General features: G+C 39.1%; 3 protein-coding genes and 4 non-coding genes across 9 annotated transcripts; 2 read left to right on the top strand and 5 right to left on the bottom strand.

Annotated features, from left to right (window-relative positions):
* Positions 1-46: 46 nt before the first annotated feature.
* On the bottom strand, positions 47-8226 carry daglb (diacylglycerol lipase, beta). Of its 2 annotated transcripts, XR_003888440.1 has the most exons (16): positions 7533-8226; positions 7290-7441; positions 6215-6389; positions 5865-6132; positions 5622-5744; positions 5088-5215; positions 4862-4988; positions 4698-4781; positions 3799-3876; positions 3632-3712; positions 3196-3323; positions 2905-2973; positions 2490-2562; positions 2152-2405; positions 308-1716; positions 47-250 (listed from the first exon to the last, which is right to left on the bottom strand). XR_003888440.1 is itself a non-coding variant. In XM_003977376.3 (15 exons), exons 1-15 carry the CDS (start codon positions 7625-7627, stop codon positions 1521-1523), a joined length of 2031 nt encoding a protein of 676 aa, XP_003977425.1. In that variant the 5' UTR covers positions 7628-8226; the 3' UTR covers positions 47-1520. The 2 variants fall into 2 exon arrangements, 1 of the variants encoding a protein (XP_003977425.1); XM_003977376.3 differs by having other exon boundaries at positions 47-1716.
* Positions 8227-8501: 275 nt separating this feature from the next.
* trnaq-cug (transfer RNA glutamine (anticodon CUG)) lies at positions 8502-8573 on the top strand. The gene has a single exon. It is a non-coding gene; the product is annotated as a tRNA-Gln (tRNA).
* A 203-nt stretch (positions 8574-8776) lies between these two features.
* mrpl58 (mitochondrial ribosomal protein L58) lies at positions 8777-10407 on the top strand. The gene is made up of 6 exons (XM_011618517.2): positions 8777-9134; positions 9252-9276; positions 9356-9415; positions 9526-9608; positions 9730-9899; positions 10170-10407. The coding sequence occupies exons 1-6, from the start codon at positions 8943-8945 to the stop codon at positions 10252-10254; spliced, it is 615 nt and encodes a 204-aa protein (XP_011616819.1). The 5' UTR covers positions 8777-8942; the 3' UTR covers positions 10255-10407.
* On the bottom strand, positions 10394-10465 carry trnam-cau (transfer RNA methionine (anticodon CAU)). Its single transcript has one exon. It is a non-coding gene; the product is annotated as a tRNA-Met (tRNA).
* An 82-nt stretch (positions 10466-10547) lies between these two features.
* Positions 10548-10619, bottom strand: trnam-cau (transfer RNA methionine (anticodon CAU)). Its single transcript has one exon. It is a non-coding gene; the product is annotated as a tRNA-Met (tRNA).
* A 153-nt stretch (positions 10620-10772) lies between these two features.
* Positions 10773-10845, bottom strand: trnar-ucg (transfer RNA arginine (anticodon UCG)). Its single transcript has one exon. It is a non-coding gene; the product is annotated as a tRNA-Arg (tRNA).
* Positions 10846-10964: 119 nt separating this feature from the next.
* LOC101072816 (cerebellar degeneration-related protein 2-like) lies at positions 10965-17349 on the bottom strand. 2 transcript variants are annotated; one of them, XM_003977378.3, is made up of 6 exons: positions 16979-17349; positions 14299-14411; positions 13971-14119; positions 13715-13879; positions 13427-13634; positions 10965-13322 (listed from the first exon to the last, which is right to left on the bottom strand). In XM_003977378.3, the coding sequence occupies exons 1-6, from the start codon at positions 17055-17057 to the stop codon at positions 12555-12557; spliced, it is 1482 nt and encodes a 493-aa protein (XP_003977427.1). In that variant the 5' UTR covers positions 17058-17349; the 3' UTR covers positions 10965-12554. The 2 variants fall into 2 exon arrangements, with proteins under 2 accessions (XP_003977427.1, XP_011616820.1); XM_011618518.2 differs by lacking the exon at positions 16979-17349 and having other exon boundaries at positions 14255-14394.
* Between the last annotated feature and the right edge of the window lie 864 nt (positions 17350-18213).

Below are 18213 nucleotides of genomic sequence, written 5' to 3'. Positions count from 1 at the left end.
GGTGTTTGAAAATCATAGTTTATGAAGATTGTTAGAAGTGGCCATGTTCAAGAAGGGATTCCACATTTAATACACCTGCTAAAAAGAGGATCAAAAGTCTTTATGGTGTTAATTAGTATTTACTGTATGCAGGCATCAGATGAGTTAAACTCTAAATGACACAACCTGAAAAAGGAAGCATTATCCACAACCCATTCCCACAAAATGTGCAATTGTGTTATCACATATCCAAGGTAGTTTTCTCTGTCAACTGGACTGGGTTTGACCCAGTCCAGTTGACAGAGAAAACTACCTTGGATACAATGACCTGGATGATTGAGAATCTACACAGACATGTTATCACATACATCAAACTGTGTACGTTTTAAACTATTGAATAAACAGCACAAAAATTTGACCTGTTTTTTTGTTTCGCATAGGCACTCTTTACCCTGATGAATTTCAACACAATTATACAAAAAATGGTTCCGTCAACATGTTTAGCTAGACACTACTCATCACTGGTAAGACCACTTTTAAAAGGCATCCCCACAGATAAGAAAGACTATACAAGATACATTCAAGACCAAGTGGCCTTGATCACTCACACAACCATGAATTACAGGACAGACATTACACGAAAACTGGAAAGTATATGTACACAATGCACATTCAAATACTGTTCAAAAGATATTTTATGTAGTTCATGGAAAAACAAAGGGTATCATAATTAAAAGTGCAAAATTTCAAATTAAGTACATGCATTCAGTGTTAATAAATCAGGTTGCTTTATAATAATGATTGTTTCATAATTAATACTATTGTAAGGAACTTGAGGTCAAAATGTCAGTGGATGAGAAGTTTACATGCAGTTGCTTTGTGATAGCTTGTGTTAAATGTTTCATGAAAATTTCCACAAGCTCCGAATCAGTTTCTGCAATTTAGCTCTCCTCCTGAATTTAACAATGAAACAGAAAGAGGGCTGAAGTACTTTTTGCACACACATTTTTCCCACTTTTTTTCCTATTCTGGTGGTAACCACTACCTTCCCCTTTAATTGCATCTAGATATTTACTCCAAGTTCCTTTTAATCTATAATCTTACTTATAGCAGTCTCATCAGTGTGTTTTCCTTCTTGCCAGTCAAGATTTCTAATGATATAGGCGATTTTCCATTGTGTACATGCTTTCATAGGACAGAATCTCCCTGCGAGACAGAATGTGTCTCCCTCCTGTGCAAAAAAGTTGTATGATTCCAAGCAATGAAGCAGTTGGAGGATTAGCTTTTAAAGGCACAATCAACGTAAGATTATTGCATGTAAACCTCTGGCCCACAAGAATTCTGAAAGAATGAGGTATGAATAACTAAAAGGAAAAAATGCCTAGTGTTGCACAAAAAGTAAATATGATAACTAATCTAAATTAATATTTGCTCAAACAAAAATGTTTGGAGTGTTTTTTTGACTGAGCACGTAAAATCCTGCTGTAGCTCTCTGTGTTCATGAGACAGTAAGGAAGCACATTCATAAGGAGGCATCATCGTCAGATCACATTGTGCTGGTTGTCATTGAAAGACGACGGGCAGAGGGAGAACGGACGGTTGCTGATGAGAGTGTTGAGCGCTCGGAGCACGCAGTCAGGCATGTGATCTACAAGCATCCTGGGGCTGATCAGGATACTCCTGAATGCCATTTCATCCGACCAGTCTGCACGATACCGGGGTTTTGAAAAACAGGGTCTGTGGGAAAAGGCAGAGCAGACATTTGGCGGTAGATATGTTTCAACAGGGATTTAACCATGAGATTATTGAGAAGACATTTTTAATCTATGTATTATTAAAATAATAATCACTTCAATAAACAATGAATAAACTGACAATAGGAAAAGACATGTATACAACTTTGTAAAAAAAAAAATTTTTTTAAATCACTCACATAGTGATTAAAAAACACATGTTAACAAAATAGTAACCAAAGGCTTGAATGAAACACGGCATAAGGATTGCGAAAACATTATAATTTCAATATCTATACTTACATTTCTTTCAAACAGACCTATTATGAAGTAGTTTCAAAAGAACTATGTCCAAGTTTTGGAGAAAAAAAATAACTGCATTATCTGGGGATACACATTATCAGTAATTTACTGTAAACTGTGTGTTGTGTGTACGCACCTGCGCGATGGCCCATCTTCTGTAATGTAGAGAACACGTCCAGGCAAGAACAGTGGTAAGTGAACAGCTGTGTGTGCAGGCGAGTCATCTGAGCCCAAGCTCTGATAGGATGAAGAATGGCGAATGATCAGCGACTCCTCTCCCAACAGTGGCTGACTAAGCACCTCCTCCCTCCTGTTGTCCATTTCAGTTGGAAGGTCATTTGGATCCCCTCCAAACAACTCGTACCACAATCCCTGAATGAGGATGCGGTACTATGGCAGAAGCCAACATAAAAAAAAATGCATTACTGCCTGTGACTGTCATACACAGATGCTAGTGTTTTGAGTGGTCTTTACCTTTGGTTTATTGCAATTTGAGACTATTTTTAGTATACGTCTCTTCAGATCTTCCATATTGGGAATGCTTAATCTGGGCAAGGAAATGCAGATGGGTTTAAGGAAAAAAAACTGGAACATGAACAGAAAGCTGCGCAACAGAGTAGACTCAAATATAGTCTCCATTACACTGTAATCTGTACAGCATATTCATATACTGGACTGATGAAGAGTCTTGCTAGCACACAAATTAAAAACTTTAGTTAGGTATCCATGTCATAATTTATTTTTTTTACTTATACCTCTGTACAAGTAAAAAACTACTTTATCAAAATAAATCTACGGAGCAGGATAAGTGCTATTTGTGATATATCTTAAGCAATCACCATAAAATCTCACTTTGATCAAACAATATACAACTTAACATTTAAATTACCTGGGAACCAGATCCTTTCCCAGCACAACAGAGACAACAAAGTCTTTGGAGTAATCAGCTAAAGCCTTACTGTAAATAAAAGAAAGATATAATTCTAGTACAAATTCAAAGTATCATTTAAAAAACAAAAATATCATAAAATCATTTCAATGCAACAGCCTGAAAGTGCAACATTCCATAAACATCACAAGAACTAGAAAAATAAAATATTTAATTGAATCCTATCAAAGCGCTATTTCAATTTGTTTCCTTTTGAGTATCACTAGAACAGTACTACTCAGCCTGGTTTACCTCAAGAGTCCCCCTGGTGGTGAGAAGGCATAACACTGAAGGGTGGGAAAGGAAGTCCGTAACAGAATAGCTAGCACCGAGGCAGTCCCAGCACCCAAACTGTGTCCAGTGATGACAAGCTTATACTCCTGTAAATGCACAAATGCAGAATTAATCATTTTTGATATATAGGTTGTTTGTGGTATATATCTCTGTATCACAAGGTTCTGTTATTTTTTTGTGACAGTATGAGCTTCAAGAAATCCTATATAGCAATATAAATTTACAACTAGATCAGTCACAGCCACAAAAAACATAAGTTACTTTCTCCTTTTTATAGACTAACAATAACATTTGTGGTTATACTGTGCATCAGGACTAATACCTTTATCCATACAATAGCAATGAAAAATATAGCTCAGCCACAGCCCATGCGGCTGAAAAGTTGGACTCCTACCGGTACGATGGACAGTGCCTGGTTTAGTATGCCATCGTTCACCAACTTCTTATAGATGTAACCCGCTGCCTGGGAAATGCCCTGCAGTGAAAGGAAAAAAATAACCCTGATTAATTAGGTCTGTGTGAGTAATGGCCTGCACACATAAAGAAACTGTTTGAATGGACCTTGTGAGCATAGCAGGCTCCAGGAACTCCCTCTACTGGCAAGTTCTCACATTCAGCAGACAAGTCTGTTAGGACATCCTGCAGAAAAGACACCTACACATTAAATCCTAGCTCACTTTAAGATCAAATGCGATCAAATTGCTTTTTGTATCAAATTTTGCTGTTTAGGACTTGCAAAAATAAGATGGATGAGTTGGGAGTAAAATGTAAATTGAACAAAGCATGAGTGATAAGACTTGCGAAACCAAAAGTTATCTTAAAAATAGCAGACAAGCAACAAATCAAATGTTGAAAATTTAGATGTGGTAAAAATGTGAATTTGAAAATGAAAAGTATTTAAATATTACAAAGCCCACTAAAGGTGTGAAAATATATACAGTGATCCCTCGTTTATCGCGGGAGTTACGTTCCAAAAGTAACACGCGAAAAGTGAAATCCGCGAAGTAGCAACTTTATTTTTTTAAATTATTTTACAATGCAATACTGAACAGTAGAATGAAACCAAACATCAAAACCTGTTTTAAAGCCCAAAATTTGTTTAAAACAATAATTTTAATCTAGTAATACAAGGTTGGAAACATTGTCACTGGCGTATTTCAGTCCCAGCTGAGCCTCTGCGTCCTGACTCCGCTCCGCTGGAGCGTCTGTTTCTACTGGAGGCGCAGGAGTCTTTCTCCCAGAGAAGAACATTGTTATAGGCAGTTGTTGGCGCTCTTTCTTTTTCTGAGCAAGAAGATTTTTATAAACGGATATGCCACCTTCGATTATATTTGAGAACTGCAATGAACGACTCGCAAAAAAAATCCGCGAAGCAGCGAAGCCGCGAAAGATGAACCGCGATATAGCGAGCGATCACTGTACTAACAATTTTTTAAAAGTAAAGAACCCTCCTAGGTCACCTTTAATGACAGTGTTCCTCTAACAGCCACCAAAACAGCTTCCCTCTTATGGTCCAGAGCCACAAAAAAGGGGATCTCATAGATCTGCAACATAAAGTCTGGCTCAAAGACACTGTTTAAGATAACTATAAACAGCAGAACGAAATCACTAGTGAGATTCATACCTGGTTGTGAAAGCTCACGTAAACGAAGTCTCTGTACTGCAACCCAGTCGTTTGTAGGATAGAGTTAAAATGGCAACCCAGATGGTCTCCCCCAATGATGTCGTAGTCAGCTCCAGAACTCTTGCAGCTGGAACACGCATAGTTTGATAGGGGTGTGAAAAACATTAATATTTGACTTTTTCTAGATATTCAGGGGCCATGACTGATATTGCTGTTTGTGTCTTACCAGTCTCCACAGAGTTTGCAGGGTCCAGTGAACAAGTTTGAGTAAATGTACAAAGGCCAGCCATATGCTGCTGCGGCAAACTGCATGTAGTGAGCAGCCTTCTCCAGTTCCACCTCCAAATCTTCTTCCTTTGGACAATAGATAAAGTAGAAAACTCAAGATGTAATGGATATGTAAGGCTGCATCTACTAGGTTGACTTTATCCAATGTCAGCATGCAAATGCATTTTATTCTAGGCTTCAGGGTTATGACAGTTGATACTACAAGTTGATACTAAGATCCCACTGATAAACTTTTTTAAGCAAACATTACAGAAGATGACAACAAACTGTAAATGGAAAACTCTGCATGAATTGAAAACTAATTAATCTGGAGTTGACAAATCACAAACTGCTGACCAGCTGAAATCCTGCATCAAACAAGAATAGGAAAATAACATGCTCTGAATCATTCTTGTTTTTTTATATATAAAAGACAATAATGTATCTGGGTTTAATATATTTTTTCCCACTATCATCACATTCCTGTACTTACAATGGGAGAAGATGGGCTGTGTTCAACTATGGTTTCTGGATCTCGGCTTCTCTCCATCTTGTCCTGGTCTTGGTGCAGCAGAGCCAAACCAGCTGCAATGTCACTGGGAACCAGGTCAGTGTCCTGAAAAAGAGACCTACAACTTTGTAACAGTTATGTATTGTATTTATTTTATATTTTTAGTGATACCTGTATTGATTTAATCCAAACCAGACTGAAACCCTGAGAAAAGGTGATACTTACAGAGAAGAATTTGCTAAAAAGTTGGGCAATGCTTGAAAATGCAGCACGTTGACTTTCGTCTTGTGGCAGGCAGCAGCACAGTAGACGTAGTCTGCTCTCCCACACTTTCACAGCCAAGGAACGAGCTGTGGAGAAGAACTGGGAGGCCCTGTTGCTCTCCATATCCTGTACACCAAGTGGCTCCATGGCAGGTGGCTGATGGCGGGAGTCCCCCAGTGGGTCAAATACAAACACCACGCCCAACCCGGTGATCAGCAGAATGATCCAGCTGTTGTGAGAACAAAAATGAAAATGCTCAGACAAGATAACTCATTAGATCTTAAAACAATGAAGCTGGAAACTCAACCTACCTGGCAACCACTGCTGAAATGACAGCACCTACGGTGGCAGGATTGCAGCCTCGGCTGTCACCAGACACCCACAGAGCTCCCAGAGATGCCCACACCAGTTCAGGGATGTAGAGTAGAGCTCGGAGGTACACTAAGGCAGGGATGGAGCGACGGGGACCTGGGTTTGTGATGGTACCTAAAAAAACCACAACAAAACTACATGTAAGCTTTGGCTGAGTAGCTAGAAGAAGTAGAAGTAGTTAGAAGTAGAAGTAGAAGTAGTTACAAGGCTTCATAGGAATACAGAGTCTGTAAGGGTAATGAATGCTAGGACTAAGTCCAACTCTATTCTAAAAAAAGACCTGAAAATTATTTTGACAATGAAGTAAAATGAAGACAACTTCTCCTTAGTATTACCTTAAACTGTTTAAATGCCATAAAGCTGTTGGAAAAATTACAAAAGAATTTAAAAATCCATCTTTGCTCAGCGATTAAAAAATGTCAGCTTGTAGAAACTTGACTTGAAGGAAGGTGCATCTCTCATTGTTATGCATGAAAATGAGTCACACTGAATAGAATGTGTGTTGTAATATGTTTACCTACTTCCTGTATTGCAAGCAAATGGTGTGGCCAGCATTACGTGAAACATGTCACACCCATCCAAATGGCTGTTGATGTTTAATTGTGTTTTATATGGTGAAGTGCCGGTTGCTTATCTGTGCTGCAACAGATGTGTAAAATTGCTTATCTGTACGGCAATGGACACACCCCAGTATTAGATATTGAAAGCCTAATGGTGACTAGACGAGATACAGTTTCACATGTCAACAACCTAACCTTTGCAAACAATTATTCCAGTTATTGATAGCTATAAGTACCTACCAATAAATATTGGGCTAAGGTAAATCTCTTTAATTTGCAGTGTGCCTAGTACAGATTAAAGATGTCTTAAACTGGAATTGATTCTATTTCTAATATACTTGCGGACATTATTTTTGTAATCCTTAACTGAATTGTGAAGAGATGTAATGGCATGTGCACGAATGGAAATACCTTTCAAAACAATTTGTATATAGGTGGACTGAAAAAAACTTGCCTTGGGCACTGACATAGACAATAGCACATAGCGACAGGATGATGAGTCCCAGTACAACCAGCAACCCAACCAGATACGTGCGGAGAACTGCACTCCCGTTACAATCAAAATTACCCTTGTGGTAAGTAAACAGGATCATGGTGCCAATCCACCTAAAATAAACACAACACAGATGGTGAAATTGTTATGTCCCTCTACATTGTGCAAATGAATTAATGAATTAATACACATTGGTTTACATACCAAAGTATACGGATAAACAGTTCAAATAAGCCGGGGAACACAAAGTCGTCACTTGCTATCCCCCAACGCCGATTAAACACCACGAGTCCAGGCATTTTTCAGGTAGATTAGGCCTAAATATCACAAACGATGTTGCCGTTTCCACAACTACGAAGCAGACCTCCTACTTTTAAACAACGAATAGTTTAATTTCTGCATTTCTCCCCAGCCGAAACAGCATCTACAGTGGATACAACCAAACACCACATGTCGTGGTCGCCTCCCCTGCTGTAACTGTACATTGTACTTCCCTGTATTGCGCAATGGAAGTTAGCACACTACCTTTGGTTGCAATGCTAACGACGTGTAAACCTTCAGTACCACATTCAAACAGACACTTAATCCAATTTTGCGATTAATAACACCCAACTGAATTTAGACCTTACAGGTCTACAGTTAGCTAATACAATTAGTTAGCTAATACAGTTAGCCAACCAACGGTTATCATATGGGGAAGACAGACTTCCTCGAAAGCTGAACTCAAAATATAACTAGCCGAGTATACAAAATGTATCTATATATATATATCTATATATATAGATATATATATATACACACACACCAACGACTCGTTACCAGGTAAACAAATGCAATTACAAAAACATTGATAATCGGAAAATTCAGGGTCTGCTTTGTTTTGACCAGCAGTATCCGTCTGCTAAATGTATCCTCGGGAAACAGGAACCTCTTCATAACCTCTGTTCCATCTTCCCCACCTCCATTTTCTCTACTTCAACATGGTATTACTAAAGGTATTACGCTGCATCATTTTATTAATGTTTTATATTTTGGCATACATATTTTTTTTAAATATGTTTACTTTGTGTGGTCTGTAGGTGTATCATTTGTCTACCTTTTTTTTAGTTGGCTGTGATCAGAATTCAGATATGATTAGTTATTTATTGTACTAGCAAATTTCGCCCTACGTCCGGTTCCATGGTGTAATGGTTAGCACTCTGGACTCTGAATCCAGCGATCCGAGTTCAAATCTCGGTGGAACCTGCAAGTATTTTTTTCTGCGTTTTATATCCAATTTTTCAGCACTATTTGTGTTATATTGTCTGACAGGACAGAGAGATCAATTTAAATTATATACGTAAATATATCAATTGAGCTTTTACGCATAACACACAGAGGAAATCAAGCAAAAATGTAAATGAGAATGTAGAAAATTAGGGAATGAAATCCCAGTGGAGGGAGACATTGAGTAATTCGGACAAGTTTGCAAGTATGCATAGTCAAGTCTCTTTGGATGATACCCACAGACAAAAGAAAGAGAGGATTCTACATGAAAACAGAGATGTGCATTCAAAAAGATCACTTTTAGCAGGGGGCGGTGTGCTCCGTTAAAGTCATGGTTGAAACCCGCCAATGAACAGAAGAAGAAGAGCGCCGAGCAATATGGCAGCACACATTGCAAGATATTTGTTTTGTCGTAGAGCCGGATTGAACTTAATTCCTCAGCACATCAAACAACTGACTGATCAGTGTTTGATGGTACATAATAAGAATACTTCACAGTGGAGTGTGGGTTGCAGCAGTCGGGGACCAAACTCAGTACAGGTTAGTTTCCTAATTATTAATGGTCTTTGATATGATATAGCTAGGGACATGAGACTAAATCCCTATTTTTTTTTTATTAAAGTAAATGCTTAAATTGCTACTTCTTATATTTTGCAGAGTGCCCAAGTGCAAATTCCAATCGGTAAATGCGCAAGACGAAAGCAGAATGAATATGTTCCGCAATATTTTTACTTAAATGTTCATTTTATCCTTGGTTTCAGAACGTCTGACAATATCCTACAGTAGAAGTAGTGGACCAGGGGGTCAACATGTCAATAAAGGTACTTTTCAAATTTGAACTGTGATATTACAAAAGGCGATATTTATCATATCCGTATTATCTGTGAATGGTATGTTATGTACGTTTTTTCTTCTATTTCTATCTTTATAGTCAGCACAAAAGCAGAAGTGAGATTTAATGTGCACACAGCAGACTGGATCCCAGAGGATGTTCGACAGAAAATCATTGAAAAGGTTTGTCCTGGAGTCATAAACTATGTTTACAAATATTTTACCTTAATTCTCATCATTCTGAAACCATGAATACAGTATATAACCAAAACCCTCTGTGTTAACCTCCAACATTCTGGAATAGAACAAAAACCATATCAATAAGGCTGGTGAGCTTTTGGTGACATCAGAATTGAGCCGGAGTCAGCAGAGAAACCTTTCAGATTGTATTCAGAGGATTGCTGCCATCATAGCTAAAGCCAGTGAGAAACCGCATGAACCAACGGCAGAAGACGTAGCACTCAGGGCCACCAGGTATTACCATGCAATTAATACAGCATTCCATACAAGCTATAAAAATACAGATGTTACTTCATGAATAAAAATAAACACTTTGGATATTTTTGAATGCTGTGTCTATCCACATGAATTAGATAATTTCTTAAATTATTATTGTTGTTGTATTGTTATTATTGTTATCACCAATAATTGCAATAATTATAAACAAATAATTCAACCAGTTGTACATGTTTATGTGGTGTAATAATGCTTTTGTTGTGATTTTCTGTGTGTGTGTTGCTGCAGATTGGAGAAAAGGAACAAGGACCGTCTCAACCAAAAGAGGATGAATGCAGTCATAAAGAAGAGCAGACGAGTGGATTTAGATTAACTGCTGTTTTGCTCCACAGTACATCAATGCTGTTGTTTTATCTTTCTTATATTTTTGTTTGTCCACAGCTATATGTTTAATCGGTACAATGCAAACTACAAATTTTATTCATTATTAAAAATTGTAAAATTGAAAATGCTAGCAGAGGATGGTTTCGATCCATCGACCTCTGGGTTATGGGCCCAGCACGCTTCCGCTGCGCCACTCTGCTTACTGTACACAGAGACTTCGGCTTACTTACTTAAAATTTAGAACTACTTAAAATTGAGAATTCTTTGTTGAGCAAAATTTCTTAGCAGAGGATGGTTTCGATCCATCGACCTCTGGGTTATGGGCCCAGCACGCTTCCGCTGCGCCACTCTGCTAATTTTAACTGTTTTGACGAATGATAACTTGTCATAGCTTAATACTTTTTAGCAGTTACAGAATAGCTATATTGAATAGACACCAAAGCAATTAAAATTAGGATGTTTGTCTTGAAAAAATATATACATACAGATAATAGTTTGTATAAAAAGCGACCACGAAGGGACTCGAACCCTCAATCTTCTGATCCGAAGTCAGACGCCTTATCCATTAGGCCACGCGGTCACATGAGAAGTACTCACACTGCAGTCTACTCATTATTGTCTGACTGATTGTGACGGACTGATCGACAGTCAATCGACAATCGATTGATTGATCCCAAGGTAAATAAGGACACATTATTATTATTATTATTATCGACACATTTATTATTATGATAAGATATTGTAATGATGAACGAATGGATGGCAAAGCACATCAAGCTTTGTCTTTTTAAACGCAGGCCACATTTAAACATGTATTACAGTTAAATCAAATGGAATATGTTCATTGTCACAATGAGTCTTTAACAATAAAATATAGGCACTGATAAAACAGACATTCACAAAAATAATTATTAACTAACATATATAGTTGCTAAATAGATAGAAGGTAAGACGTTACAGAAACTTCAACATCTTCATGTCCAGAAAAGTCAAAAACTATTCCATACTGATTAAGACACATTCCCATAAGATTTTGGCTGACACAAGCAATGTGCTGTTACATGCTGACACATGTAAGGTTTTTGAAGCTTGGCTTTGTCTTAAAATATAAAGTCAATACCATACATACAAAAAAGATTGCAAAAAGATTTATGCAGAGGGGATAATTGTTAATTCTATTACTTGGTAAGACTGTTGGTGAGAAAGCCCTGGATTAAAGCCTACCTATACTAGCTTAGAAAAACTCTCATATGCCTAGTTAAAGAATATGACTTAACATTTGTCTACCTTTTTTTTTAGTTGACTGTGATTAGAATTCAGAAAACATAAAAATAAGGTTTGTCCAGATTGTCCTACAAAATAGCAGGACCGTCATGCCAGCATTCTGAACTACAGAAAATAACTTTAGCACACATAAACTAAAAAAATGTTCCCTTTGCTTTTCCCAATTGAACAACAATGTCGACATATATATTAATTGTTTTATTCCCAATTACAGTGCTATCTATATGTAAGTTGCATAAATATTGTCGCACTATCTTAAGAAACATTAAATGTAATTCAGTTATCACAAAAAGGACCAAATTTGTTTAGACTTTTACTTGTTTCCTGTTTTTAATAGTCTTCAATATTAATTACATGAATAACTTCAGCACAGCGTGGTACATTTTAGACCTGTGTATCTTGTTCTGGTTTGCATTTTCACTACAGTGTGTAATGATGATCCATTTAAAACTGTGTGTCATAGTACTGCAACATAGTGAAGCTTAAACAAAGTAGAACATGACAATAAGGAAGATCTTTTTGTCATAATGCTACATTCTGCCAAGTATTTACTCAAATGAAACATGGACAACCTTGAATCCCCACCCTCTGTGTTAACTTCTTCCTAATTAATCCACTGATTGTGATATGTCTCACTCCATCTGTAACATTCAACTTTTTTACTCGTACCCAAAACAATACAAATCACTTTCATTTGAAGCATCCTGACTTTTGATGGTACAAATGCAGATAAATGCGTGAACCGAACTTCTTGGAGGAAACACACTGCTTCAGAGGGAGTATTTCTAATTTTTGAAATATGATCTGTGCAATTCTTTTTGGAGATAACATGCACATCATTATCAAGGGTATTCTAGAGGATTTAAGTTTTGGGGGAAAAATTAGGAACTGCATTAATTGTTGAATTAAGTGTTTTTTTAAGTAGCATCCTCTTTAAGAATCTTGACACTGATGCCCTTGTCACAAAATTCTGCACTTGAGAATGAACGATCCCATCCCTACACGTCATGGTTTGCTCGACTTGCTAGATTTGCCTGACTTACTGACTTTAGCAGCTTTGGTAGCTTTGATGTCCATCTTGGTCTTCTGAATCCGAGAGAAGATTTCCTTAAAAAGGGCTTTGTACTCTGGAGTGTTCTGTCCCAGCCGCTTATCAACTGCCTCCACCTGCTTGCTGATGCTCTCAATTGCCTCAGGGGTGGAAGGGGACTGGACTGGGGTTGGGGGTGGTGCCGGTGTGGGCCCCATTGCACAGTCCTTCATGGACGGGTCTCGTGAGACAGGTCTGGACGTCTGAACACCAGTGTGGCACAGGCTCTCTTCGTGACGCCTACACTTCCCCAGCAGCTCCTCGTACTTCTCCAGCAGAGCGTGGTACTGCTCATCTACTTCCCTGAGGATGGACATTCCTCTCTTTCTCACACTGTTGGCATGGAGAGCGTAACTACCTCTCCTGCGGCCAGATGCATCACGGGCCACAATGGCATTGAGTGCTGTGTCACTGCAGCTTTTCCTCACTGGGGTAGAGTCAGGGAGGACCTCACCTTGGATGCTACCCCCACCTTCCTTGCATTCCCTCACACCACCTCCAGTCTCTTCAACCTCCACCTCCAGGAAGGTGTCAGTTTCTGGTGTGCTATTGAGGACGGTCTGGGTAAGAGTTACACCATCGTCCTCACCACCTAGCAGGAAAGTCCGAGCGCGGCGTAGCTGCTGCAGCTCTTGAAGCTCATCCTCCAGCTCCCGAACTCTTTCTTGGCAGTTCTCTGCATCCTGAGAACAAACATACACATTCAATGTATTGAAATTGAATATCTTAATAGAACCAGATTGAGTCATTGATTGAGTCTAGTCTTTTGACCCATCCTGCACCTTACCTGAACTCGGGTCTGAAGTCGGGAAAACTCCGCTACGAGCAGGGTGCATTCCCTCTCCACACCCTCTCTACGCCCCCTCTCAGTTCTCACAGCTGACCGCAGAGCCGACACTGCCTCCCTCAGATGCTGGTTCTCCTCTTCAAATGGCTGAGGCTTTACATCAATGGTGAAGCTTTCAACTCTGCCCACAACAAACTCGTCCTCATACCTGTCACATACAAATTTATACAGTGCATGTCAGGAAGAGCAAGTTAACTCCTGCAAGACAATAAAAAAAGAGTACTGTACCTGGGAGCTGTACAGAGCTCCCTCAGACAAGGAAAGGAGTGGATGGTCTTACGACGCTCTCGCTTCTCTCTCTTGACTCTTAGCTGTTCCATGGAGCGGAGTTGCTCCACCTGTTCAGACAGAGACCGCACCTGGTTCTGCAAAGTGTCAATGGTTCCTGTTAACCTGGTCCAGAGGGAAAGACAGAAAGATATTTGGAGAACAAGCGGAGACAGATAAAGGATTGAGTGTTACGAGAAGTCCATGTCTTACTCACATCTCTATCTTTTGCTGTGAGGCCTTACTATCCATCACCAGCGTGTGGTTAGTGCTTTCAAGCTCTCTAGCCGTCCCATCCAGCTGCTCATACACTTTGGCATGCTGCTCATTCATTTCACGAAGAACATCCAGCTGCTTTGAGAGGTACTGTGGGGAAAGGTTTTCAGACAGTCGTTAGTACGTGACATTCACAAATTGTTAACACCAGCCAAGATCCAAAATGTGTTAAAACTCTTGTTTTCAATGGCTATAACCCTGTCCCACACTTTCCAATCTTCCAACCTGTTTTCTGTGTTCCATCCTTGCCTGACTGAGGGCAGGTTTACCTCGATCTCTTGCACTTGTTCTTCATTTGTGATGTACATCTGCTGCAGGGAGTCTTCCAGCTCCTTATTCCTTTCCAACAGAGTCTTTCCCAGCTCAGCTGCCAGGTGAAGGTCTAAGAATCAGAAAGAGAATAAGGACACAACCTACTCTGAGTGGATAACAAAATGATGTGGCTGAATGGAGACAGGCAAACTGATGTAGCATAGGAAAAACTGAGGAAAAGGCAAAAAGTTTTTTTTAAAAAAAAGACTTTTGGAGATTAAGATAGAGCATTATGCAGTCGTATTTCAGCTTCAGGATTAATTTGGAACTTATTCTATTTCAGGCAAGGCTATAACAGAGTCCATCAGATTGTCTCAGACTGCAGTGACTTCAATTATGGACAAAAAGTTGGATGCCCCCCCCATCCCCTGCAGATTCTCTTCTCTCTCTGCCAACTGAATGTGAAGGTCAGAGAGAGATGCCAAGAGGCACATCTCCATTAAAATATGAAACAAATGGGTTAAAAGTGAGTAAGGGAGACAATTGTGCTTAATACCATGAATAGCAAGGTACTGTTGACCAAAAATAAAAAATAAAAAAGAATATTACATAGAGCACATAATATGCAGGTGAAATTGTACGATTAGTCTAACACTACAATGAGTCAGCAGTACTAAAAATCCTGGCTCTGTCCTGGTTAATACATCAAGTAATTACAAGGATGAATGCCAAGTTTGGCCTGTATGACAGCCATATATCAAGTATGTTAGGGCCTGTGAGGGTGTATCACAGTAAAAGACTCATTACTTAAAGAGATGATGACCCAGCTTTTCCATTATTCCTTAATTCTTGATAATTTACACAAAACTGGTAAATGAGGTGTTTTGTGATGTATTTGGACTATTATTGTCAGGGATCAAAAAATGAATGACATAGCAAACTTCATCCTCATCCTTCAGCCTCAACAATAAGAAAATAAAGAAGTTGGAGGAGATTTGATCAATAGAACTAAGTGCATTAGTAAACAACTTAGCGAGTCAATCCATGCCATTAAACGTGGTGTGTTTATTGCGCACAGACCGGCGGCCTGACCCACAGGGAATGAAACCACTGATACCGGAACTCCAGCACAATCAGTTTTCTATTAATGTGTATGGCAGATCTATTTCCTGTATTTCCAGAGGACAGCTGCATCCAGCCTTGACTCCCCTTTGAGCATTTTTAAAAACATCAAGCGTGTCATTTTTAGTTTCTTAGAGTGAAGGGAATGCGATGATGTGTTCCAAGCCCACTGCTTTGTTACAACGTCCACAAGATTTGGAGACATGTGGAAAGCAAGACTCTTGCTTTCTCTCCTGTGCAAGACGTCATGCTTACGTGGCATTAGCAGAGAATCAGAATTTGAGCGGACTAAACAGACGCCTCTCATCAGATGTACGCCAAGCCAGAGGTTTAGAGCAAAGCCGTGAGCCAGCAAAAGCTCTGAGTAACACACAAAAAGCCCAAACTAAGATGGATCACAAATGTGAAGACCCATGCCGTCTTCTCCATGCATCAACAGTTACCGGTAAACTATTACGACCATTACTATCACCAGAAAGACAAGCTGTTTTTCAGCTATTAAGGTTCATTAGTATTCTTCCTCAATTGCAAAGTATGTAAAAAAACAGTTTTTGCTCAGATGGCACAGCATTCCAGTGTTTCCTGTGTGACAAAAAGGCACTGCAACATAAAGGCATCAGTGCAGTCAAGACTATAAAGCCAAGACAGAATGTGCCATCTGACACAGCTGTACGAGGATACTCTCTTGCCTGTTCCCTCTGCTGCTCGTACGTGGCTGCAGGTACAAAAAGTCTGTTTAATAAATAATAAATACTGCATTGACACCATTTTCTTGCTATAATTAAATTCTACAGACAAGAAGTGATGTGTATAATTGCTTTTATCCACATGAGCCTATACAGAATTGCAAATGGTAATAACTAATGAAATAAGTGATTCATTATTAGGAGGTGAGATGGATTAGCTAATAATGTTGGGCATCTTTTGAGCAAAAATTTACTTTAAGAATTTGATTGATTAAAATATGGAATTATTTCCATTTTTTCCAATTGGTTGTAACTGGCACCAAGCTGGTACTTATAGCTGGTACTTATGTCCCAACTGGACTCGTTGTGGCAGAAAAAGACTAATTCGTTAACATTTTTACCTGGAATTGAATATAAACTTAAATTACACACATTAAATCTTCTGGTGTAAATTGATTTTTTCTTTTAAATGAAGGAAACAACATAGTCAATTGTATATTATTTATGGACAGACCAAGAGATACATAATACTCGCCTAAAAAATGTACATAGTCCACTTTTAATAAGAAAGCATATCTGCTCATTGCCGGTTTGATTTTCCATATTCTAATTTCCCTGCGTGTCTGATGATCCGAGCGTCTCCTTGCTCACCAGGCCCTGCTAGCAAGTTTTCACAGCATTCATTAAAGATTGTTATATTTTGTGGCCTGCCATTACTAGAATCTATTTAGTCTTTATTTAGCTATCTATTGAATCTATTTTAAACATCAGTGCCACTGCATTAGGAGGAAATTATCTATTTAGATAACAGTTAATCTTTGTTGAGATAAGACCACTTTACGCAGTAGCTGACAGTGGAGATGCTGGAGGGAGGAGGATGATGTCTTACCCTGTTCCAGGTCCTGCTGGTCGTACCACGGCTCTTCCTCTTCGGTAACGAATTCCTCCATTGTCCCTGAGCTCAGCATGGAAAAGCAGAGAAACAGGCTGCTATGTGAGAACAATGGAGCTCCGGCGGGCTGGCTCCTCCAGCAGGGAAAACGCGCTTCTTCAAGGCGGAGCTGCAGAGAGGCTGCGTCCGGTCTGGGAGAACTGTGTTGTGAATCGACGTGTTTCCTCTTTGTGTTCACTCCCACCTCACACGTCTCATACGCCCACCTCCCAGCACGGGCCCATCCCGGTGCTCTGACCGGCTGCAGCCTCTGCAGCTGCAGATGAGAGACGTGGCAGCAGCGGTGTTGCAACAACAGCACTTCCTCTATCATCAGCTGTGGGCTCACGGTGCATTCACGGGATGCTCAGAAACGGGAGCACTTCTTTCAAACCCCACGACGTTTGAATGTACTGTACCAAAATCATATCCAGGAGAAATCAGTTTAAATGTAGCCAAGATCCTTCCGTGGAAGTTAATATTTACATGGCTTCTACACTTAGTCTACCTTGGTGTCCATAAATGTATGGAGTTTTGTGGGGGAAAAAAATCATATTCAGTTCATTAGTCCACATTTTAATATTGGAAGGGCCATGATAGAATAGATAAATACACTTTGTTTGGGGGTATTTTTTTATACAAAATTAACAAAAAAAAAAACAAAACACCATTATTCGCCTCACAAATGCAAATATATAATTTGTATTTCATGACTTTAAAAATGTCTTTTATTTGATCTGTACTGTACTGCGGGACCTGTACTTTACAATGGAGTTCAACTCAAATTTGTCCTGGGTTGCAGAGCTTAAATTGATAACCAGGGGACACTCTTTAGCGCTACACCTGTCACCAGTTCATATCCCTCTTGTCTACAGTGAAAATCGGCGTCTCAATTTTTCTTTCAACGGTTCCAACAACTGATTTAAAAAGTAAGGAGCACGTTTAGCCAGAACTTGTCATTTTCATGCAAGCCACTAACAAGGGATTTCTAGAAATTATTTTTATTGTGTTCTATATAAATCGGTTCTTCTGGAGATTTTCATATGGGAGTTGTATAATTGTATAAATAAGTTGTATAAATGAGTTGTGTAATGTTGTACTGTTCCACTTGTCATCAGATGCCATCTGTGCTATCCTCAGAAGATACGCTCAGCATTAAGCAAATCAGTTTCTCACTTGGTTGTTTTTCCACG

This window comes from Takifugu rubripes, chromosome 1, assembly GCF_901000725.2.
Source record: "Takifugu rubripes chromosome 1, fTakRub1.2, whole genome shotgun sequence".
Lineage (NCBI taxonomy): Eukaryota > Metazoa > Chordata > Actinopteri > Tetraodontiformes > Tetraodontidae > Takifugu > Takifugu rubripes.
The sequence above is the reverse complement of the archived record's forward strand: the minus strand, read 5'-3'. Positions and strand labels throughout refer to the sequence as shown.

Excerpts from the sequence above, each read along its gene's own strand:
- daglb (XM_003977376.3), bottom strand. The coding sequence starts at position 7,627 with ATGCCTGGACTCGTGGTGTTTAATCGGCGTTGGGGGATAGCAAGTGAC. Across the intron at positions 3,877-4,697 it reads GAGGAACACTGTCATTAAAG|GATGTCCTAACAGACTTGTC; the intron begins GTGACCTAGGAG and ends TCTTTTCTGCAG. Across the intron at positions 2,974-3,195 it reads CCACCAGGGGGACTCTTGAG|TAAGGCTTTAGCTGATTACT; the intron begins GTAAACCAGGCT and ends TTTTATTTACAG.
- mrpl58 (XM_011618517.2), top strand. The coding sequence starts at position 8,943 with ATGAACAGAAGAAGAAGAGCGCCGAGCAATATGGCAGCACACATTGCA. Across the intron at positions 9,277-9,355 it reads CCAAGTGCAAATTCCAATCG|AACGTCTGACAATATCCTAC; the intron begins GTAAATGCGCAA and ends CCTTGGTTTCAG. Across the intron at positions 9,416-9,525 it reads GGGTCAACATGTCAATAAAG|TCAGCACAAAAGCAGAAGTG; the intron begins GTACTTTTCAAA and ends CTATCTTTATAG.
- LOC101072816 (XM_003977378.3), bottom strand. The coding sequence starts at position 17,057 with ATGCTGAGCTCAGGGACAATGGAGGAATTCGTTACCGAAGAGGAAGAG. Across the intron at positions 14,412-16,978 it reads CCAGCAGGACCTGGAACAGG|ACCTTCACCTGGCAGCTGAG; the intron begins GTAAGACATCAT and ends TCTGATTCTTAG. Across the intron at positions 13,880-13,970 it reads TCACAGCAAAAGATAGAGAT|GTTAACAGGAACCATTGACA; the intron begins GTGAGTAAGACA and ends CCTCTGGACCAG.